Source organism: Haliotis rubra, unplaced genomic scaffold, assembly GCF_003918875.1.
Source record: "Haliotis rubra isolate DU_JTF1 unplaced genomic scaffold, ASM391887v1 Scf805, whole genome shotgun sequence".
NCBI lineage: Eukaryota > Metazoa > Mollusca > Gastropoda > Lepetellida > Haliotidae > Haliotis > Haliotis rubra.
In genome coordinates this window covers 364,160-389,259 of record NW_025767530.1, presented here as the reverse complement: position 1 = coordinate 389,259, position 25,100 = coordinate 364,160, and the positions used below count along the sequence as shown (strand labels likewise).

At 40.1% G+C, this 25,100-nt stretch overlaps 1 protein-coding gene and 1 pseudogene across 1 annotated transcript; one reads left to right on the top strand and one right to left on the bottom strand.

Moving 5' to 3' along the window:
- The window catches only part of LOC124261715, a 33,416-nt pseudogene extending 23,140 nt beyond the window's left edge, over positions 1-10,276 (bottom strand).
- Positions 10,277-10,289: 13 nt separating this feature from the next.
- Positions 10,290-17,881, top strand: LOC124261714 (pyroglutamyl-peptidase 1-like). The gene is made up of 5 exons (XM_046696057.1): positions 10,290-10,383; positions 12,306-12,357; positions 13,057-13,226; positions 14,650-14,894; positions 15,552-17,881. Exons 2-5 carry the CDS (start codon positions 12,324-12,326, stop codon positions 15,706-15,708), a joined length of 606 nt encoding a protein of 201 aa, XP_046552013.1. The 5' UTR covers positions 10,290-10,383; positions 12,306-12,323; the 3' UTR covers positions 15,709-17,881.
- Positions 17,882-25,100: the final 7,219 nt, after the last annotated feature.

Here is a 25,100-nt window from a genome sequence, read left to right as displayed (position 1 = left end):
CTCTCGTTAACCTTGCCATAGCTGCTGCATTCACAAAACAAGTGAAAAATTGCCATTCAAACCGGCAATTTACGCCTGAATGCATACATGATGCACGTGCATCTCTATTTCAATGTTGTGTTTGTGCGAACTCTTCCCTTTCCACAAACAAAAACATTTCAAACCTCAATCTCAAACCATACTTTTTGGGGCAATACAGGCTATACGACCACGATTCATGTTATCTTAAACTTGACTTCCGGTGTATATTTCAAAAAAAGGTAGGTTAAATACTCCATTGATACTTAAATGTCATTTTTCCAATATTACGACGTTTCTTTTGCCTTTCAGTATATTTACCCTGGATATCCAGTCTAGGCCTATTTTGGAAGTTTCACGACTATTGCTATAAGGCAGTGTATAAAATATAGCCCGTCCCACCGTTCTTGACTGTCTATTTTTGTGATTGACGGTCTATTAAATGAGTAATGCCGTCCTTTATTCGGAGGAAATATCTGAAAAAAATAAACTTAATTTGGTTTGAATCAAGTGTTTTAGTTTTTGGACTGGCTGTGTTTGTTCAGGACTGGTCACTTTCTTGGACAGCAAGTCCTTGGACAGGCCATATTTCAAAACTATTTTATACACTGTATAAGGTGAAACTTGTGATCACTGCTATATAATTGTATACTACCATTGTAACTGCCACAGAATCTTGTACTGCCTTTATACTATCTACTGCAACTGTATCAACTTTGCCGTAATTTGTGTTGATTTGTGAACCTAGTAAATTTATGATACAATTGTAAATGGAGTAAAATTTCTTTGATGTTTATTGGTTTCACACTGAAAAATTCTTTTGTGCACAGATTTCTGGGTTAATTTATTGTTTCAATTTAGAAATTGACATGCAACAGTACCATACTTAGGTTGACTATCTCTTCAAAAAATGTCCTCTCATTTTCCTCCTGTACCCTCCACTGTACCCTGCTATGTACCACCTGTCTACAGACCTCTTAACCCTGGCCTTCAAGCAGCAGCTCAGAATCGTGGGAAGGCCTTCAACTGATACTTAATCTAACATACACCTGTGTGCTCTCCCCTAATAAATCTAAACACTATTGCATTTTCAGCATGATCAGAGAGGTGGTAAATGGAACATTTACGTATCCAAACCTCGTAATAGCAGTTCTCAGACTCCACCCCACAATTAAAGGGAGATAACATCCAAAGCAGCGGTAACCTTTAATTACGGTAAAACTTGCCACTCAGCAAGCAATCTGAAACACGGTTGATTTCTAACCTGAAGATAATCCAAGCTTGGAAAAAGCTGTATGGTTTATACACTGGCACTAAAACTCATACCCTCAAACCCTGGGAAGAATTCTCATAAACTCTCTGACCCATGACACAAACGGAGCACTGAATAGAAATTTAATGACAATCGTGAATGTTCAGGATAAACAACTTATTACACCAACCCTGTAATCAATCTGATCAGAGGTTTCAAATTTCACTCCCCATGTTTGAAATCTTGACACAAAGTGGCTGCAGCCATCCAGTTTGATAATGCTCAATTTCCACTCAACAATTTGTGATTTTGTCCCGATTGCGTTGTCTTTAGAATTTCCTGTTAGTGCACAGTGTAAAACATTTACGCACTTATCGTTAAGGATGACATAACAATAAGCTACACATATTTAATGGCCGCTATAAAATATGATTCAATTAGCATGTCACATAAAGCTGATTTAGTGCCTCGTATTCTTGGTACATTCTGTGGGACTATTCTGTCCTGGTGGACATTTTTATGGCGATGGCCTGATGTGTGGAGGTGAAGGAAATAACAAGAAATAAAACTGTCCAAATATGGCACTTATTCTGATGAGATGATATTATCAGGAATTGCCTCAGATGGTGTAATAAAGATTTGCTTTGCTTCTGATGTCAATTTATGCTTAGTGTGAAGGTCCTGATGTTATCAAGAGCTTATTGTAGAAACCATTATGAGCTGGTTTTAACATCCCTTTGAACAACAATCAAAGATTAAACATCCCCTTGCTTGCTTGGCATGCAAACACTAACCAGTAAAGGGTTAACAAAGAAAGACATTCTATTAACGCTAGTCACTAAACAGTCAAATAGAATGCATTTTAACATAATTTTGCAAATGATGCTTGTTGAATCTTGATGATGTGTCACAAGCAAAATAATTTCTCATTTAAAAAAATAATGATTCAAAATTCATTGCATAGCACGCCTCATACCTTAACAATGGCCTAAAATGTTTCTTTTGAATATGAACTATGATCTTTCCCTGACAGAACATCACCACATGTCCACCAGTGAGACCCATCTTTCCCTGACAGAACATCACCACATGTCCACCAGTGAGCCCCATCATTCCCTGACAGAACATCACCACATGTCCACCAGTGAGACCCATCTTTCCCTGACAGAACAACACCACATGTCCACCAGTGAGCCCCATCTTTCCCTGACAGAACATCACCACATGTCCACCAGTGAGACCCATCTTTCCCTGACAGAACATCACCACATGTCCACCAGTGAGCCCCATCTTTCCCTGACAGAACATCACCACATGTCCACCAGTGAGCCCCATCTTTCCCTGACAGAACATCACCACATGTCCACCAGTGAGCCCCATCTTTCCCTGACAGAACAACACCACATGTCCACCAGTGAGCCCCATCTTTCCCTGACAGAACAACACCACATGTCCACCAGTGAGCCCCATCTTCCCCTGACAGAACATCACCACATGTCCACCAGTGAGACCCATCTTTCCCTGACAGAACAACACCACATGTCCACCAGTGAGCCCCATCTTTCCCTGACAGAACATCACCACATGTCCACCAGTGAGCCCCATCTTTCCCTGACAGAACAACACCATATGTCCACCAGTGAGCCCCATCTTTCCCTGACAGAACAACACAACATGTCCACCAGTGAGCCCCATCTTTCCCTGACAGAACAACACCATATGTCCACCAGTGAGCCCCATCTTTCCCTGACAGAACAACACCACATGTCCACCAGTGAGCCCCATCTTTCCATGACAGAACAACACCACATGTTCACCAGTGAGCCCCATCTTTCCCTGACAGAACAACACCACATGTCCACCAGTGAGCCCCATCTTTCCCTGACAGAACATCACCACATGTCCACAGTGAGCCCCATCTTTCCCTGACAGAACATCACCACATGTCCACCAGTGAGCCCCATCTTTCCCTGACAGAACATCACCACATGTCCACCAGTGAGCCCCATCTTTCCCTGACAGAACATCACCACATGTCCACCAGTGAGCCCCATCTTTCCCTGACAGAACATCCCCACATGTCCACCAGTGAGCCCCATCTTTCCCTGACAGAACATCACCACATGTCCACCAGTGAGACCCATCTTTCCCTGACAGAACAATACCACATGTTCACCACTGAGCCATAACCTTTCCCTGACAGAACAATACCACATGTTCACCACTGAGTCATAACCTTTCCCTGACAGAACAATACCATATGTTCACCACTGAGCCATAACCTTTCCCTGACAGAACAACAGTGAGCCCCATCTTTCCCTGACAGAACAATACCACATGTTCACCACTGAGCCATAACCTTTCCCTGACAGAACAATACCACATGTTCACCACTGAGTCATAACCTTTCCCTGACAGAACAACACCATATGTTCACCACTGAGCCATAACCTTTCACTGACAGAACAACAGTGAGCCCCATCTTTCCCTGACAGAACATCACCACATGTTCACCACTGAGCCATAACCTTTCCCTGACAGAACAATACCACATGTTCACCACTGAGCCATAACCTTTCCCTGACAGAACAATACCATATGTTCACCACTGAGCCTCATCTTTCCCTGACAGAACATCACCACATGTCCACCAGTGAGCCCCATCTTTCCCTGACAGAACAACACCACATGTCCACCAGTGAGTCCCCATCTTTCCCTGACAGAACAACACCACATGTTCACCAGTGAGCATAATCTTTCCCTGACAGAACAACAGAACATGCCATGTCCACCACATGTTCACCACCACTGAGTCATAACCTTTCCCTGACAGAACACACCACATGTCCACCAGTGAGCCCCATCTTTCCCTGACAGAACACACCACATGTCCACCATGTCCATGTTCAGTGAGCCCCATCTTTCCCTGACAGAACATCACCACATGTCCACCAGTGAGCCCCATCTTCCCCTGACAGAACAACACCCATAACCCACTGACGGGAACAACAGTGAGCCCCATCTTTCCTGACAGAACATACCACATGTCCACCACTGAGCCCCATCTTTCCTGACAGAACAACACCACATGTCCACCAGTGAGTCCCCATCTTTCCCTGACAGAACAACACCACATGTCCACCAGTGAGCCCCAACTCTTTCCCTGACAGAACAACACCACATGTCCACCAGTGAGCCCCATCTTTCCCTGACAGAACAACACCACATGTTCACCACTGAGCCCCATCCTTCCCTGACAGAACATCACCACATGTCCACCAGTGAGTCATAATCTTTCCCTGACAGAACATCACCACATGTCCACCAGTGAGCCAATTGAGCCCCATCTTTCCCTGACAGAACATCACCACATGTCCACCAGTGAGCCCCATCTTTCCTGACAGAACAATACAACACCACCATGAGTCATAACCTTTCCACTGACAGAACATCACCACATGTTCACCACTGAGCATAACCTTTCCCTGACAGAACATCACCACATGTTCACCACAGTGAGCCCCATCTTTCCCTGACAGAACATCACCACATGTTCACCACTGAGTCATAACCTTTCCCTGACAGAACAACACCACATGTTCACCAGTGACCACTGACAGAACATCACCACATGTCATAGTCATAATCTTTCCCTGACAGAACAACACCATATGTTCACCACTGAGTCATAACCTTTCCCTGACAGAACAACACAGAACCATACTGAGTTGACAGAACAACACCCACCTGAGTCATAACCTTTCCCTGACAGAACAATCACCACATGTCCACCACTGAGTCATAACCTTTCCCTGACAGAACAATACCACATGTTCACCACTGAGTCATAACCTTTCCCTGACAGAACAACACCACATGTTCACCACTGAGATAACCTTTCCCTGATAACCATCTTTCCCTGACAGAACACCACATGTTCACCACCCCATCTTTCCCTGACAGAACAATACCACATGTTCACCACTGAGTCATAACCTTTCCCTGACAGAACAACACCACATGTTCACCACTGAGTCATAACCTTTCCCTGACAGAACAACAGTGAGCCCCATCTTTCACTGACAGAACAACACCACATGTCCACCAGTGAGCCCCATCTTTCCCTGACAGAACAACACCACATGTCCACCAGTGAGCCCCATCTTCCCCTGACAGAACATCACATGTCCACCAGTCAGCCCCATCTTTCCCTGACAGAACAATACCACATGTCCACCACTGAGTCATAACCTTTCCCTGACAGAACAACACCACACATGTACCACTGAGTCCTATCAATACATTCGTGTATGGTACAAGGACTGCACAAACAAAATGCTTGGTTGGACCTATTTTAATTCAATTTGTTTTGCTAGGCATTCCCAGCGACGGACTACAAATTTCATCTGAAGATGGTGAGCAAGGTAAGGATATCTGTACAAGGATGAGAATGTGTTTCCACTTAGACTCGAGGCTTTGTAACTTTACATAGGCGTGAGTGAGTGAGTGAGTGAGTGAGTGAGTGAGTGAGTTTAGGTTTACGCTGCTTTCAGCAATATTCCAGCAATATCACGGTGGTGGACACCAGAAATGGGCTTTACACATTGCGCCCATGTGGGCAATCGAACCTGTGACAAGCAAACGCCTTAACCACTAGGCTACCCCACCGCCCCACTTAACATCTGATATTTATGCATTTATTGTAATGTCATGCATAACGAAAGTGATAACTGACAAGATGAACTCTGCAGATTCCATGGAAATTCTCACCCATGGTAGTAATGTGCTAATTTATAAAGATTTAAAAACTCAACAGAAAGCAGACTTTTGTAACATTCTAACCAAATAAATGTTGATGGCAAGTTGCCTACTTTTGTGACACCAAGGGAAGTAATTGTCATAATCTCAGTTGCCAAATCTGGTTGTGGCAAATCCTCCAGAATACATTCTTTCTAATAACAAGAAGACAAAGTCATCAATATCCCCCGCAATGGCAAAATACTCTTCATGATTATGTCTACGAGTTATGATTATGTCAAATATTTAGGTGTGTATATAGAAAAGTGGAAGGAGAGTATTGAAAGGTTTTTAAAGTTCTGCTCCAGAAAGGAGCACTATCACCAAATTCAGTCTATGTCAAACTTGTTGCCATGGAAATGCCAAAAATATTTTATTCAGAAATCCAAAACTACCAAAAGGCACCAGTACACCACCAGACCAATCTATGTGCCAAGTTTGGTAAAGAAACATTGAACGGTTTTAGAGTTTTGCTCCGGAAAAGTGCACTACCACTAATTTCTGTATTAGTCAAACTTGTTGCCACAGAAACGCCAAAAATATTTTATTCAGAACTCCAAAACTACCAAAAGGCACCAGTACACCACCAGACCAATCTATGTGCCAAGTTTGGTGAAGAAATAGTATACGGTTTTAGAGTTCTGCTCCGGAAATGAGCATTACCACTAATTTCAGTGTAAGTCGAACTTGTTGCCATGGAAATGCCAAAAATATTTTATTCAGAATTTCAAAACTACCAAAAGGCACCAGTACACCACCAGACCAATCTATGTGCCAAGTTTGGTAAAGGAATAGTGAACAGTTTTAGAGTTCAGCTCCGGAAAAGTGTACTACCACCAATTTCAGGCAAGTCAAAACTTGTTGCCACAGAAACGCCAAAAATATTTTATTTAGAATTCCAAAACTACCAAAAGGCACCAGTACACCGCCAGATCTATCTATGTGCCAAGTTTGGTGAAGAAATAGTGAATGGTTTTAGAGTTCTGGTCCAGAAAAGAGCACTACCACTAATTTCATTCTAAGTTGAACTTGTTGCCATGGAAATGCCAAAAATATTTTATTCAGAATTCCAAAACTACCAAAAGGCACCAGTACTCCACCAAATCTATCTATGTGCCAAGTTTGGTGAAGAAATAATAAACGGTTTTAGAGTTCTGCTCCGGAAAAGACAAATGTGTATGGAAGGACGGACGGACGGACGCACGGACGGACGGACGCACGCGACGCACGCTGCGCATGCCGCGGAGTCCATTTTAATACCCCCACAAAACATGTTGCGGGGGATAAAAAAGACAGAGTTCAAATCAGTATTTTAACACATTCCTTGAGTATGCAAATTGTACATTGTATCTCCATTGAACTATGATAAATACCATAGACTCATTCTCTGCCATAGCTTCAAACAGGAAGCAACATCACTATTTCCACTTGGCTTGTCAGAGATTTACCATATATACCGTATTTCCTCTAATAAGCACTCGGGTGCTTATTTTTTTCAACAGACTTCCAGACCCAGCGCTTTTTAGAGGCACGGCAGTTATTGGAGACCCACCGCTTATTACCTGGCACTGGATCCCATACACAATAATATACATGAAACCCCCTGATGGCAGCTTCCACGATTACATAATATCCACCAACCCTTTCATGTGGAGGACAGGAAGTTATGTCTAAATGGGCCATTCCTTAATACATTTATTTTTCGATCAAGGGAGAATAGATTTATAACAAACATACCCGGCACTTATTAGAGACACAAACGCTTATTAGAGGCCTTGCACTTATTTCTTATACCGCTGCTTTACCCCAATGCTTATTAGAGTCCCGGCGTGTATTAGAGGAAATACAGTAGATTTCTCTCATGCATTAGTTTGATGTTATGTCGCATCATACACAATCTAAACGAAAGTCGAAAAGAAGTTATGGACATGTTGAATGGAAATCACTGTGAGAAATGTTTCGTACACATATAATGGATTGACGACTGATAATACTAGGATTGAAATTCACATATTCAAGGCAAAAAACAATCATCCATTTTGGAATTTGAAAAGAAAATAACAGTTAAACCCTTCATCAGCATTAAATTCCTTTTCACATTTTATTTAATTGTGCAGAGAAGTTGGACACCTGATGCCCATGTTCTGAATAATTATACATTGCAATTAGGTAACAAGGTATCTTGACATGCAACTTTAGGTGCACCTTTAGAATTCAACACCTCAACTTCTCGGGAGGACAGTCTCTGTCGTAGGTCACATGTCACTAAGACAAGCCACCAGTTTTGCGAGAATTCAACGGACATGAACCTGAGACCCTCGGATTGTTAGCCCAACAGCTAACCGACTGAGCTACGCCCACACCGTTACACAATGTGCAAATTTATCTAGTTATTCCTGTGAAGATACAGAAATGAACGGAAAGCGCCGAACAGGTCACGGACAATTTTGAAGGTTACGGGTAGACTGGGTGTCTCGTAATTTTTATCTACAGACAATTGTTGAATGACCCCGATGCCATTTGGCACACTCATCCCATTCCATAATCTGCAAGATAACGTGTGGCGTGGAATAAGTCAATATGGCACGAACTGAAAACGGTTGTTGACGTCAGGCATCAGACGTCAAATTCATGGTATGCATGAATGACATGCTTCTAAAAACTTCATCTGGTGATTTTGAGAAAGAAAAGTGTTGCAGAGAACATTGTAAAGATAATGTAGATTGCACTAAGGAATGAGGGAGACATGTTCATGTCTGGTGACAGCACGAGAGCGACTTATCCTTCCAATAATTACTGAACAAATGTAGCATGTAAAAGGGGCTTAGTGCAAGTTTCAGGCCAATTTCCATTAGCCCAAATTTTCTACATTAAACCACTTCATCGTGTACTTTTGACGTTTTGACATTTCGACCGGACACCTACCTACTTTATTGGATTAGGTCCCTTACCCTCATAGGTGGATCCAGAAATTTTCAAAGGGGGGGATTCAGGGGGGTTGAACCCCACGTTGGCTCTGCAATTGCAAAACATTAACTTCAATGTGGTTTTTAGTCATTTTGAAAAGAGGGGGATTCAAACCCCCTGCCACTGCTTACCCTAACCCTAGCCCCTAACCTTTCGAAATAATGCCAATAAATAGAATATATTGACCGAAGTGGCACGAAAATGGCTGAGGTGTCAAGTGTAATGCATTCTTACTGCTTAAAAAAATGTAATATCATAAATAAACTCCATTCCTGTGCAATGACGTACAAATTACTCAATGAAAAGAATATATATGTATACAAGTTCCCATTCATAATTCATTTAGTCCTAAATATTACGTTGAAAGCGAAAGATAAAATATATTTAAAATAAGTGTTTTCATAAACTGGCTTGCTATAAAATGGGCTTCCGCCATCTATGTTCAGTACACAAACTCCCTACAATGCTTGGCTTACTCAATGACAATGCGTATAGAGATAACAGAATAGTGAGAGGAGCTTAGGCACACTCGATAACCCAGCAGCAGTCTGATGGCAAAGAGCATTGTTTTTAGCAACAATGTTTCACAAATTAAGTCATAAGGTATTGTGATAACAGAGATTCCAAGGAATTAAGAAATAAAATAAAATCTGTCAAATGTGCAACTTAAATGAGGTCAAAAATGAATTACACTTTTTTATGTACTTGCCCAGCATACTTATTGTTAAGAAATTGATATATGAAGATTTATTATTATGTACATCCTGAAACTCATGAGTTTATATATGAATAGTTCCAGTAACATTTACTTTTAATCATTTAGAAAGTTTGTCCACATATAGATCTATACACAAAGCTTTTATTCTCAGAAAGAATGTACTACTAACCATACATGAATAATTATTGTATTACAGGCATGTGGCCTTTCAGTATGAAATAAAGATTGATTGATTGATTGATTGAAAGCTTCATGCACAACAGGTCTTGACTTTTGACAGCTGAAAAATGAAGTCTGACAGTGACAGTCCGAGACAGATGGCGTGAGTCAGTGTTATGGAGTCTGTATGCGATATCATCCTGCCTCGATATGAAGACCTTATCTCGCATTTACCAATTTCCCATATTCATATCCGAGTGCATGTGCCTAAATGCATTCGACAAACTACAGTAACACAGAAATATTGAAGAAATAAAAGTCAGTACCTGCAAGCCAACCTCAAAGGTAGGTAACTCCAATGTTACCATCCAGGGGATGTAATGCTTGTTACTTCCGGTTTACCTGTAATGACTTGGAAGTGACAAAACAAACGAATATTTCATTTAGGAGGAATTACGCTCATAAATAACAGGTAATTAACGTTCGAGAAGGCAACACACATCCCACTGGTTCTTACATATACTGATGGATTTAAATAGCACTGGCTAATTTAACTAAACGTGTCGTAAAATCTTCGTATTAGTATAAATCTCTCGACCGAGCCAACTACAGGCTACAGCTGATCTGCCGTCTTTTGTCACATGATCTTTCATTACTGGTTCTGTAATCACTCGTAACTAATTTGTGTTATATATCTCATTTTCAAAAACACGAGAAAAGATGAAATTAGAAATGACACACAAGACTAGGATGTTTATCGTGAAAAATGCTGTTCCAAGAAGACAATTTCGTGAAAATAAATTGTGTTGCCAAGACAGCAGGTTAGTCAAATCATATCACCTGAATATATATTCCTCATCTGATAAGGATGAGTTTTAACATGTTTCTTTAATTGTATCTGAACATACTGAAAGACATATTCAACTTCTAAAAAATTCCTATCAAATAAATTTTGCCTTATCGTTAGAATCTAGGGGGATACGGTTGGAAGTCTTACCATGAAATTCATATTTTAATGCATACAAACTTGTATGAAAGAACGAACACGCTATTCCACTTTTAAATCGATCTGTCAAGAAATAAACATTTAATAAAATTCAATGTCATTTTCAATTTTTCAAACATATTGACGTCATCAGTTATTTGGAGCTTTGGAGAAAGTAGAACTGGCAGGGGTTCAATACAGAATCTAATCTGTATTTCTATCCTAAGTTTACATGGGTATATAATAAAAGCACTGTCAAGTTATCAGGATTCTAAGTTTGTTTGTTTTTAACAGTAAAGGGAAACTCCAACTTTGAAAGAGTTGAAATAAGAAATAGTTGTTTATTCGCGCAATACAAATTTGCTTGTTATGGACAATAATTTCAACAGGTTTTATTTGTGGTCAGCGTGAAGCAACGTGTATCAGAGGATCAAAGAATGACAAGCTTTCTATCATTACAAAGGATATACATTAGACATTTTAAAGAAGCACAGCACATATGTGTTCATGTACCCACTGTAGGTTTCAAGAATTGTCAGATGAGGAATATCTTGCCACAGCCCATGCAAGAAGTTTGTGGAAACATGTATGAGACAATCTGATCATCTATTCACTTAACTGTACAGAGGTGTTTTCTTTACTGAAACATTTAACAGTCAGGAGGAATGTGAACCAAGTCAGCATTGTCAGAAGGACGTGAACATCAGTGTCATGTCACTTTAACATTTTATATTTGTCATTAAACAATATATCAAGTGACTTGCCACAGGTCCAGGTAATGTTGTTGGTACCTGTGTCTTACTCAAGATCCACGTGACCTAAGTACCTGAGTAACCGATCATGTCTATAATCTTAAGTTGAGTAATTACCGTGACAGTAACAACAGGCGCTATGATTCCAACTGAAACTTGATCTTTATGCACAGGTTTTCAGTAACTGAATGTAGGGAGAAATAGAATGGTGATGTTAACACGTTAGAATGATAAGCAGGGACATCCTGCTTTCCAATCAGATTGTAACCTCTTAAGCAAGTGTGATACCAGGGGGGCTACATGTATAACCCAGTTTTATGCCACATGATTGTGGATCCGCCAAACTGATTTTCCATGGTTCTGAAATATTCACAAAAATTGCAGCCAAAATATTTCATTATAAACATAATAAAAGTCAAACATCATGAATTTGGATATGTTGTCGAAGAAAAGAAGCTGCGGTTTTAACAGTGTACATGATATCACTAGTTATTGACATGATTATTTGGAATATACTTTGTCATGGTTATGTATAAGTGCAGCATACATGGAGTTATGTAAATGTGGAGGATTTCATCATGTTCATTGTTTTCATCCCAGTAGTACAGGAAGGGTGGTGATTGAACATTTCCTTGTATCCGTGTTTCTGTGTTGCAGAGTCGAGCTGTCATCAAGATGCCATCCACCAAGAGAACTGTCCTAGTTACAGGTTTGCCTCCTTCATCTTGACATTGGAATAACAGTATCTAACGAACAAATCAACATGATTCAGATTCCATGGGATATTATTTTATCTTAATTTGCAGGAAGGGATCAGGGGTGGGGGGATTGTAATAAATAGTATGTGAGTAGTATGGGGAATGAGGAGAAAACATTTCAACTACGCTTCCTCCCAAAATTCCTTCAACTGAGATTTGTACTTGTATGCTCAAGGAGAGGTTATGTGAGCAACTGTACCAATGGCAGCGGACATTTACGAGCTGTGTTTACCAAGTAACTTACAATTCTGCTTCAGTGAATCTTCAGGTGTTTTTGAGCAACCTAAAACACTTGTTCAACACAGGTTGTTTACCAAGCCAGCCAACCATGTTGCGTGTGAGCGACCATTGTTGACATCGGACTCAGCACTGAGCATGTTTCAAAACATACTTTTGATCTAACGTATCATGCTAAAGTTGAATATGAAAATATGGTCAGAATCTTCATCAACTTCATTTATGGAGTTGAGCATGAAAGCATATATAAAGTATGAAGAGTTTGATGACCTTGGTACATAGAAATTGCCTGGCTGGTGACCTCTGTTATCAAAAGCACATCCTACAATTGTGTGTAGCATGGGTCCAGTGTTTGGAAAACCTTCATATCTTGTAATTAAAGAGACTGAGTGTGTGTGTGTGTGATTCCCCAGGGTTCGGGCCGTTTGGCTGCCACAAGGTGAATGCCAGCTGGGTGGCGGTGCAGGAGTTGGAGAAGTTGGGACTGGGCGATGACGTGGACCTCGTCACGCAGCAGCTGGCTGTGGAGTATGACACCGTCACTAACAGTATCCCCACAATGTGGCAAAAGCACAAGCCAGCGGTAAGACAATATCAGTGTAACTTATTGTGAAATGATGGATATTGTTCTGGTTATGTCTGGTGTACCTTCCAGTAAAATGATAGATAATATCTATCTTTCAGTAAAATAATGGCTATTATCTACCTTCCAGTGAAATTATGCCCATTGTCCTGGTTGTGTTAGATGTACCTTCCAGTGAAAGAATGGATATTGTTTTGGTTGTGCTAGTTGGTATTAGAGATAGTTGCTGTGCAATATGTTTTAACAGTATGGATGCCTTTATGGATCTTTGTATTGCTAAAAGATGGCGACTTCATACACATTGTTAAAACTGGGGTAATCATCATATGTGATGCGTGATGTGGCCTTCAGATGAGTCCCACTTCACTTTGTGCTTGATTGATATGCGTGGTCATGTCAGGGGACGTTGACATGAATGTGAAGCCAATGACAACCTGAGACCTCATGGCAGATTTGGCAGGCTATTGGTTATTTTGTGTGATTGCAAACCCAATCCATATTGTGCAGGGAAGTGCGACTAAACAGTACTATCGGGACGACACACTCACACCCTTTGTTGTCCTGTTTGTAAGGCGTGTGTGTCAATGTTTGTCATTTCAGGATGACAAAACCCCTGCTCACTGTGCATAAATTCTCAGTGCTCATCTCCACATAATATATCCCTGAAATGTCTGAAACGTTTCCTTACTGATCATGTCTTTGACACGATAGGGAGACAGACTTATGACATACACCACAGGCTTCATTAACTGAACTTGGCCAGGCTCTGCATGAGGAGTGGAACTGACTCCCTCAACTCAGGAAGTTTATGAGCAGTATGCAAGATCAAGTTTGAAAAGTGTGTGGTATTATGTGTTTCTGGTCCAAAATATCCCCTTCTTACAGCTCTCATCAAACAAGATCACAGGCGGTCATAAGATCTACTTCATTCTTCTCTACCAGTTGTGATATGGTTCCATTCATTCATGATAATTGTACAAATATAAAGGGAAACTGATGTCCCTGTCAGTTAGGAAATCTTAGTAATTTCCGAGTATGTCCTACTCTGTTTCATATCCATTTTTGAATATTTTCAAAAATTGATCATCATATCCGTTAGGGAACACATTCTTCACTTCAAACTATTGTCAATATTAAATTCATTTGGGGTTGACATGCAGGTTCAGGGAGCCATAATAACAGTGTATGAAATAAGGCCCATCCGACCGCCAGAGACTGGCTAGATTTCTGACAGACGGTCTAAATTTACAGCTTGTGAGCCCCATGGTCTGATAACATTTTTAGATACATTTGAGTAAGTTCACCATATCTTGAGATCTGATCTGGTAACATTTTGAAGTTACCAGCCCTGATGTCTGGCTGGGTTATTGGCTTATTTCATACACTGGTGTAACTCTAACTATGAGGTGTGTATGCCTGAAAGCTGGTGGTAACTTTGAGGTGGTATGTCGGCATGTCCGGCATCGCCACGGAGTTGACGTTGGAGCAACAGGCCCACAACGATGGCTATGACAAGCAGGACATCAACGGCACCTGTCCTTCAACACGCTGCTGTGTGGATGGTGCTGACAACTGCATCGTGTCCGAGATTGACATGCAGTATGTATGTCAGGAGGTCAACAATGCAGGGATCAAGGTCAAGGCCGTTGTATCACATGATGCTGGAAGGTAAGGATACTGTTTCCTTATTTCCTTTAATGTGTTATGTATATCTTAGAATGGAACATATCAGAAAAACCTGTTTCAAGTAGTGAACATGTTTGGATACACTGTACAGCTCCTCAGTCATTCAAGTTGTGGGGTCTTGTCCATGCATTAGCACTGAGGTTCACAGTACTCATTGTCTTCATCTACTATCATTATACCCCAATCTAATTTGATAAATCATTATACCCCCAATCTAAGTTGGTCGTGGTCTATAGCTATACCAAGGAATTCTGTCCATCCTGATTCAGATTTCAGATTTGGGTAAGAGCTTCTTTGTTTACAGGAAAAGTGTGCAGAGTTTGATACAAATTTTGTATTTGTATCAAGAATGATCCTTATTAATTGTTGTTCAGCTGAAGTTAGGAAACATGGTCGGGGGTATGGGTTAGCCTTGCTCACATTTTTTGGCTTGGTTTTTTGTTGTTGTTTTGATTTCCAAAATAAATTACCATGAATAACTAGCATTAAAAAGAACTGTGTCAATTTAGATGTTAAGCGACTCAAATGATTCTGTTTTTATGGTAATTTGTTGATAATTTTTTATGGTCTTTTTCATTTGGAAAAGGCAATAATTTGATATGGTTGAAGGATCTTCTTAAAATTGAATTATTTTTTCAGATATCTATGCGACTTCTCTTTTTTCACATCTCTACACATTGATCGTTGCCGAGCTGCCTTTGTCCATGTGCCTCCCCTCAACACACCATACACTGCATCCGAGTTGGCGGAGGGGCTCCGATGTGCCCTGCTCTCCATGCTCAAGCAGGTGTCTTGACTACACGCAGGATGTAGAACACTACTTCTAAGAATCCCATACACTTTGATCATGCATAATTCCTGAGATAATGCAATAATTGAAATGCTCACCCAAACACTGTCACCGCCAATCATCCACCAATCAAACTGCACATCTGCACGTGATGGAAGTAGCCGTCTGCACAGAGAGGTCATGGGTCAAGGACAAATGTTGAGTGTTACACCTTGTTTTGATGTCTGTTGTGAATCAGGAAACTGTGTTTTCACATTTGCCATGGTAGCTACGATCCTGAAGTATTTACAGACTGATTATATTTCAATATTCAGATTTGTGTTTAAGTTGAGCAGTGACTGATATTTGTACATGAATATTTTTACCAAACCATTTTAACATTTGTGAACATTGGTGACTGTGACGTAAAACAACATTCACTCATTTGACTTGGCAAAAGGAAAACATGTAGAAACATTTATTTGCAAGAAACAGACCATGATGTTTAGATCACTTGTGACTGTTGAAAAGTATTGGCAGATTATTGTAACAAAGACTAAATAAGTCTGCATGGTTATTTAGAATTATGAACATTGTTAGTTGTGACAGAAGGCACAGAATGTAGGACTGAAAATGTCAATAAACCTTCTCTGGTGAAATGGACAGGCATTTATATTTTTTCCATTTTTTTCTGTTTCATTGTTTCTTACCGGTACTTAGATCTTGATCTTATGTAATTTCGCATGTACTTACTGTATTCCGAATACACATTGTAGTGTGTACAGCTTGTGGAGTGTTACTGTGTATGTCACTGAAATGGATTTGATTGGTCTCATCTTGGCAGGGTGTTGTGTCATGTGACTGTATATGTGTGTCACATGATGAGAGTGTTTATAGCTTGGCCATGTGACAGTATGTATGACATGTGTCATATGACAACAGTATTGTGTTTATAGCTAGTTATGTGACAGGTGTATGACATGTGTCACATGACTACAATGTTTATAGCTGGGTCATTTGACAGTGTGTATGACATGTCACATGACAACACTGTTAGTAGCTAGGTCATGTGACAGTGTGTATGATGTGTCACATGACAACTGGGTCATGTGACCATGATAACTGGCATCTCATGCAGATGTATGTGTACATGTACTCTCTACCAAAGGATATTCAGTTTTGCCAAGAAACGTATGAAATTATTTCATGAATTGGAATTGATGAAAATAGCAATATGACAGTTTAGATGCCATCATTAATTGCTAGTAAAAGTTATGAAGATAAACCTGACAAAGTAACATTCCAAATGTTTAAGTAAGTCTTTGTATTAATTTATTTTGCATATAGGCTATAGTCTCTGTGGAGGTACATAATGTCATCAAGAGTATTAAATACAAATAATAGTAAGCAAACACAGAATTAGCAGGTGCATGATATCTCAAAGAGGATAGAGTCCTCAGAATAGAAAATCAATTGTGTTAACTTCTACTCCAAGGATTCATCTTTTTCCAGACATTAATTATGTAAATTAACTTTTTGTTTTATTGGCATATTTGTGCATAACTGCATTAACCTTGGCCAGATGAAAGTATACCTACTTTTAGATGAAGTCTATTTTAGTCTACAGTTCTCTCTGGATTTTGAGATGAAGCCAAATCACAAACGCAAAGAAAATTATGGATACTTAAGTTGCGTCATTTATAAAATATAGTTAGGTGAACAAACTTACTGTCAGAGTTATGTCCCTTTGAAAATTATTTCCCTTTAGAAGTAATTTTAAATTTGGGGGGATTTTGATGTTTGAAAGACTCTCAATATGATTTGTCTGTAATATACCTTTACTTTTTTAAATATCTGTTGGAATTGTAGAGGGGATGCCATGAAATCAGTTGTTTTGTTGTTTCCTTAAATTCTGAATGTGTGGTATCTTGGGTTTTTTCTTCTTTCTTTTTTTGATTTTTATAAATATTTTAAACAGTTTCTAATGAACAAGGATGATAATTCTAGTTTTTGCATTTTTTTTTTAGTTCATCTAATTGTGAAAGGAACAACATCAAATGTCTTTCAGGCTGTTCTTTGAATTTTATAGCTGTATTGTTGCAGTTATCATTGACAGTTATCAAGTTGCAAACGTTTTTGTCTTCGTAGGAACTAAACATTTATTAATGTCATGAGGACAAATTGATCTATCCAGGGACTATGTATACATAATTTTTTGTTGTGTACCAGACGCTTTGGATGCACAGGGTTTTGAAGGTAAATCTGTCCAATTGTACATGTTTATGTTCCACCTGTAAATGGATAGGGGTTAATTTATGATCTTCAAGTGTAATGTTCAGTAACTCACGGATATGTCTGTAATATGGGGTTCAAAATGTCCATCAACCTAAGTTATTCCCTTACCATACCTACAATGATTTTGACATTGGTTGTTTCTCCAATGTTTTGTGTATAATCCATACAGTATTTAGCAGGGATATTATACAGTGACATACAGTGTTTTAGTTTTTGTTTTTGTTTTTATTGTGTGTTCACAAAAACAATTCATTTTAGTCAGAGAAGAGTTTGAAGAAAGAGAAGAGAGATTGGTTGCAAATGAGTACTCAGGAATTCTATAATGACTACAGATGTTCCCATCTGGTGCAGGAAAACCAGGACACTTGGGTTTTCTCAGCAAGATTGACTTTTGTGGCGATTCTTTAGTTAGAAGAGAGACAATTCTTGGAGTCAGCAGTCCAGTCAAAAGGGAGACACCTCTCAGTCACCAGCTCTCGAACTCCTCACATCGAGCCCTGTATACTTTCATTGTCCCCTGTAACAGAGTGCTCACAACTATACCAGCAGGCTACAGCCTAGTTTGCAACCATCTTACTGTTACGTTTACGAACAAATGAATACTCTTGTCCCAGCTAAGTTATTTTGCTTTGTCGATTTCTATTTCTTTTTAACAAGCATATAATTAATATAATGAGAATGTAAGTTAGAAGATAGATGCTTTTTATGTTAGTATGTAATATCGATTCAGTCTGATCAAAAACAGCCATTTTGGAAAAGTATGTCAATCATAAACCTTTTGTCAATTGACAGTAAAGACTTACTCAGGTATATAAACATGAGCAGATCAAAGTGTAGGAGGAGGGCAACAAATGTGCTGTGCACCAGGAAGGACAACTCTGAATAAAGGGAGACAATTCTTGCTGTCAGTATCTCCTAAGCTCCCTGGCATTGCATAGATACAATATACACATCACTTCACTTGGATTGGAAGTGAAGTGTCAAGATTCTTGTACTTGCTGCCTCCACTCAGGTGACAGTGATGATACTAGGAGAGGGACAAAATTGTCATTTTCTTGGATTGCGCTTGTGTATATTCAGCAGACAGGAGACAAGTTTTCATATCATCTCAAGTCACTGGAACTTACTGTTTGTTTGGGCAAACACAGACTTATATTTTCAGTGGCATAGTGTAATCTGTTGATTGGACGAAATTCAGTCTAACTTACATTTCCTTGCATGATTTCTTTGTCAGTGACTGTTTCATAGTTCCTGCCGTGTGAAGGTTTGAACTTTGTAACACTTTAGTGAGACATTGTGGGTGTTGTTAGAACCCAACCCGAGAGTAGTTTTGGCTACTGTATTGATGACTACAGACAATTTTCTAGTCTCCACATTTTGGAGAAGGGAGCTTAGATGTTGTGTATCAAGAGAAACCCAGAAATTGAAGGATTAGGTAAGCCATGTTGATATATACAGGAAGTGGGTCATCAGGTTTTGTAAGCTATGGAGAGAACAATATAGGTACTCGATACCAGTAATATTTCTCAAAATGAAATGGAAATCCGGCAAAACAAGAAAAGTTCAATGGTTGTTGCAGAATATCCCATATCTAGTCCCGGGTAACGTACGTGTTGTATCACTGTAGGGGTTCTCGGACTTTACCACTGCATTGGTTCTCGGGGTGACCTGAGGGTGCTGCTGGTTGTTGGGCAGAAGATGCTACTTGTTAAACATCATGTCACATTGGAGGGGGGCGGTGGGCTAGCCTAGTGGTTAAGGTGTTCGCTCGTCACGCCAAAGACCCGGGTTCAATTCCCCACATGGGTACAATGTTTGAAGCCCATTTCTGGTGTCCCCTGCTGTGATATTGCTGGAATATTGCTAAAAGCGGCATAAAACTAAACTCACTCACTCACTCACTCACTCATGTAACATTGACTGCTTTTAAGCAGAGCATCATCATTTACGGTCCACTTCTCAAACTGATAGAGTAAAACTGTTTCAATTTGTAGAGTTACTTCCTATAGTACAGTTTTATAGTAATGATCATGTTCCACTGTTTGAAAGTCTTGGCTTTTTGGCATTGTACAGCTGGAGAGTAGCACTTCCCATCATTGTACAGCTGGAGAGTAGCACTTCCCATCATTGTACAGCTGGAGAGTAGCACTTCCCATCATTGTACAGCTGGAGAGTAGCACTTCCCATCATTGTACAGCTGGAGAGTAGCACTTCCCATCATTGTACAGCTGGAGAGTAGCACTTCCCATCATTGTACAGCTGGAGAGTAGCACTTCCCATCATTGTACAGCTGGAGAGTAGCACTTCCCATCATTGTACAGCTGGAGAGTAGCACTTCCCATCATTGTACAGCTGGAGAGTAGCACTTCCCATCATTGTACAGCTGGAGAGTAGCACTTCCCATCATTGTACAGCTGGAGAGTAGCACTTCCCATCATTGTACAGCTGGAGAGTAGCACTTCCATCATTGTACAGCTGGAGTAGCACTTCCATCATTGTACAGCTGGAGAGTAGCACTTCCCATCATTGTACAGCTGGAGAGTAGCAGCTTACTTCCCATCATTGTACAGCTGGAGAGTAGCACTTCCCATCATTGTACAGCTGGAGAGTAGCACTTCCCATCATTGTACAGCTGGAGAGTAGCACTTCCCATCATTGTACAGCTGGAGAGTAGCACTTCCCATCATTGTACAGCTGGAGAGTAGCACTTCCCATCATTGTACAGCTGGAGAGTAGCACTTCCCATCATTGTACAGCTGGAGAGTAGCACTTCCCATTGTACAGCTGGAGAGTAGCATTGAGCTGGAGTAGCACTTCCCATCTTGTAAGATATGTCTAGATCCTATACTTTTACACTTTTTAGGGGGTGCAATTGGGGGGATTATTAGTATGTTATTTGATGGTCCATATTAATTGATGTTAATGGTACATGTTAATTGATGTTAATGCTACATGCTAATTGATGTTAATGCTACATGCTAATTGATGTTAACAATTGGTACAGGTCCATGTTAATGGAACTTAGCATGTAAATTGATGTTAACAGTACATATTGATGGATGTTAGCATGTTAATTGATGTTGATGGTACATGTTAATTGATGTTGATGGTACAGTTAATTGATATTATCATGTTAATTGATATAAATGGTGCATGTGAATTAATGTCAATTGATGTTAATGGCACATGTTAATTGATATTAGCATGTTAATTGATGTTAATGGCACATGTTAATTGATGTTAGCATGTTAATTGATGTTAGCATGGTACATGCTAATTGATGTTAGCATGTTAATGGATATTAGGGGTGCATGTTACTTGACATTATTGGTATGGGTTATTTGATATGAATGGTACATGTTTATTAAAGTCAACATGTTCATTGATGTTAACATGTTCATTGATGTTACCATGCATGTTAAACAAAACGGGAATTGATGTTACCGTTCCTGTTATTGCATGTCCTCCACCTGTGTCTATACGATCAGCTGGAGCTGCAGCTGTACCTGTTGTACGAAGATGATTTCAAAGAAATCTTGTAGACACTGGAATGAAATTGGAATTGAATCTTTCTTAAACATTGTGTATTGATATTCTGCTGACAGCTGGAATATTGCTGGGTGAGGCACTAAACAACAAACAAACATGTATTGATATAAGACTAGATGATACATCCCCAGGAGACTGCTATGACGTCATAAGGCTGTCATTACTTATGAACCTACCTCTACTCCACTACCTGGCTTTAGCAGGATAGTCTTTTGTCGCTCTCTGCAATTTCTTAGCTTTACGAACAGGAACAACGACAACTGATTTAAAGAATATGGAATTCATCAAATGAATTAGCTTCCACTTTACCAATGAAATCATTGTGTTATAGGTATAAATGATTTATTGTGTAGGTATTTTCTGTGTACCTGTAAGTACATGTGTGTCTCCCCTAGGTCAGCTTCCAGGTAGACCTCCTTACAGTCCCTGAACGATGACGGTCTCAGCATGAAATCACTGGAGGGAGCAGTGTTGGATGAGAGGAACTGGGCATCAAGTTTCCAGTATCTGTACACACGTTTCAAATAGAAACTAAATATTGTACATGTTAGTTTCAGTAAACTGTTGACATAGGGGCGTAGAAACAGGGGGGGCCTTTTCAAGACGAAACCATATCTACCTTACCATAACTACAATTTCATTTTGATTTTCAATACTTCTCATAAATTAGCTGCCCCCACTGTGAAAACCGTTTCTACGCCCCTGTGACAAGACCATTGAGGTACCCAATCTTTACAGGGAATGTTGGTACATTTGTACTTTTGACTTTTACAAAATGGCTTCTTTGAGATATGCAATCTGGAATTTGTTTCCGTTGTTTCTGGTCACAAGGTCGTAATGTGGTAGCTATAGCATAGATGTAGGCTTGAAACATATATGGGACACACAGGTCCTCCTCCATCCAGGAGTCCCACTCTGTTGTTACACTTGACAGAAGTGTGTAGGGTGTAGCTGACAGGCCATCAGCAATAACTAACTATTCACTTGGACAGAGTCTCTGTTAATCTACTGCAGATGAAAAACATTCTTACATCTTAATATAGCATCTCTATTTTTTCCTTTTATCGAAATCTGCAATTCCTCTCATTACAAAAAATGTGAAAAAATGTTTTTATTAAAAACAGATGTTGTGTTTTTGATGATAGAATTATCATATTATGGATGTATTAATGTCAGACAAGATGCAGCTAACAAAGATAACAGATCATTCAAGAGAACATTATGAGATTAACATTATTGTGTTTTCAGGAATCATTACAAGAACATGGGTCTGTAGAATTTAGCAGATGGGTCGTTGGCGTCCCTGTTTTAATAGCAAAATATATATATACATCATAACAATCCAAACTTACTTGATGGAAATAGGTAAATTGAAGCTTTATTGAAAGGTTGAAAATTATTCCAACTTTTCCTAGGTTTGTGGAAAGGCTGGTTTACTGTTGTAGAAAACATTTCAGAAAAAATGATATATTTTCAATGAATCATAACTCCAAAAAGTAGCATTATTAGGGCAAGGCATTGATACAGTTGTGAGCGCTATTAATCAGTCTCTTCTACTGAGATGACACATGTTCGTGTAAATATGCAGGACGACTCAATCAGAAAACAGCACTGAGAACCGTTTTCTTCAGTCCTTCTTGGTGTGGAATTGTTACTGGTACAGAGAATCATGTGTCTGTGCCAGAAAGCATTAGAAACCTTACTCTACTTCCTAGCAAACTGTTACTGACAATGTTATGGAGTGCACTGTTAGATCCATATGTCAATTTTTAAACATGTATTTTACTTGTCATGTGATCTTTGAATTAAATGTTGGTGTATTCGGACATTTAATTTGTTATTTATTTGTATCTGTCACAAGTTGCAACTTACGTGTGCAGTGAACCTACAATAAACAATTTTATGAACTGTCCATTTGTTAAGATGTCTGATGGCAAACACACTTTCATAGCTCTTGAAGAAGTTGGAAACAGGTTATCCAGATATACTGCAAGGTTACCCTGGAAACTGGAAGTTAGCCAGATATACTGCAAGGTTGTCCTGGAAACTGGTGGTTTTCCAGATACTCTGCAAGGTTGTCTTGGAAACTGCAGGTTATCCAGATATACTGCAAGGTTGTCCTGGAAACTGGTGGTTATCCAGTAGTATACACAATGGGGCTACAGGACCAGGTCCCCCACAAGGGCTCAATTTAAAAATTGAGCCCTTGGGAAGTCCCTTATCCCGTAGCCCCATTGTTTATACTACTACTGAGGTGCATGCAAAATTTGATGAAAATCGGTCAAATAGTTTCTGAAAAAGTGAGCATGGCATCGGTTGGGAAAAGGCAAAATGTCCAACTTTTTGTCGTAATTAAGTCTTAATTAATCTAATGAAGTCATCGAGAGTGTTCCCAATGCAGTTTTGCTATAGCGTAACCATCTGCCGAGATGCATGCAAAATTTCATGAAAATCGGTCAAATAGTTTAGGAAATAATCCCTTTTTAGTGAGCATGGGGTCGGTCTGGCGAAAGGCTAACAATCCAACATATTGTCGTACTTGTTATATTTTATCAAGCGAGAGATGTTTTTAGCTGAATGAAACGCAGGTCTCAGCAGTCATCACCTCGCTACCGTCTCAGGGGTTGCTTTGAGCGAGCTCCGTGGACGAGTATAAGTGTGTGTGTTTCGGCTCGGCTATGATGATGCACGGCCGGCTGACTAGCGAGGCTACAGATGTCTGAAAGTGAATGAAACGCATCTCTCGGCAGTTCCTCCCCGGGTCCTCGTCTCGGTATCACCGAGCGAGCGCTGTGGGCGAGTCGCAGTGTGTGTGTGTCTCGGCTCAGCTATTATTCACCATGTGCAGCTCGCTGTAGAGCTGGCTGGCCACATAGCATACCACAACCTAATAGCACATACAAATAATCATGAGAATTATCATACAGTGGGCAATCTTAAAGGGACTGTGTCTTGAGGTACGATCATCAACTCCTCTCTGATGAATGCTCTCGGCGGTCCGTCTTTCAAGTAGTACAAGTTTGGTTCGTCGTCTTTGATGTCGACAAGGTCTACGTTGTACATTTTCATGACGCTGACCCGGTCCGGTAATGTTTTCTCTGTTTTATCGCGACGTGCCGCCGCCACTGGTGATGATTCAACAGATTTCATTTTGATGGCTTCGACGGGTCTCTTGCCCACAAGTCTGGTGACCTTGTTGTTGATGACATCCACCACTCGTGGCAGGCGTACGACCCATTCCGTGTTTCTGTTTCCGGGATCGATTAAATCCTGCGAGTATTGGTGTGAGACCATGGCTTGCTTTTTCTTGTAGTACGGTGGAAAGTCTAGGTATGACCCTCCTTTGAACGGTATGTACTCCGTTACGTCCAGATAGACCGTGTCGATCCTGTCCACAACCCAACCTGAACCCATGTGCATGTAGCATTCCAGGGATTCTTGTATTTTAGTAAACGAGGTGTCGATGGACGCGTCGATGGAATTGGGTTGAGTCGCGACTTTTGCTTGCCTCTTGAAGTAAGGCTCGACGTGCTCGGTGGTGTCGTCCGTCTGCTGTTTTTCCAGCGACATTTTCA

Coding starts and splice junctions, on each gene's coding strand:
- LOC124261714 (XM_046696057.1), top strand. CDS start 12,324: ATGCCATCCACCAAGAGAACTGTCCTAGTTACAG. Junction 13,227..14,649: donor GGCAAAAGCACAAGCCAGCG/GTAAGACAATAT, acceptor TATGCCTGAAAG/CTGGTGGTAACTTTGAGGTG. Junction 14,895..15,551: donor GTATCACATGATGCTGGAAG/GTAAGGATACTG, acceptor TTATTTTTTCAG/ATATCTATGCGACTTCTCTT.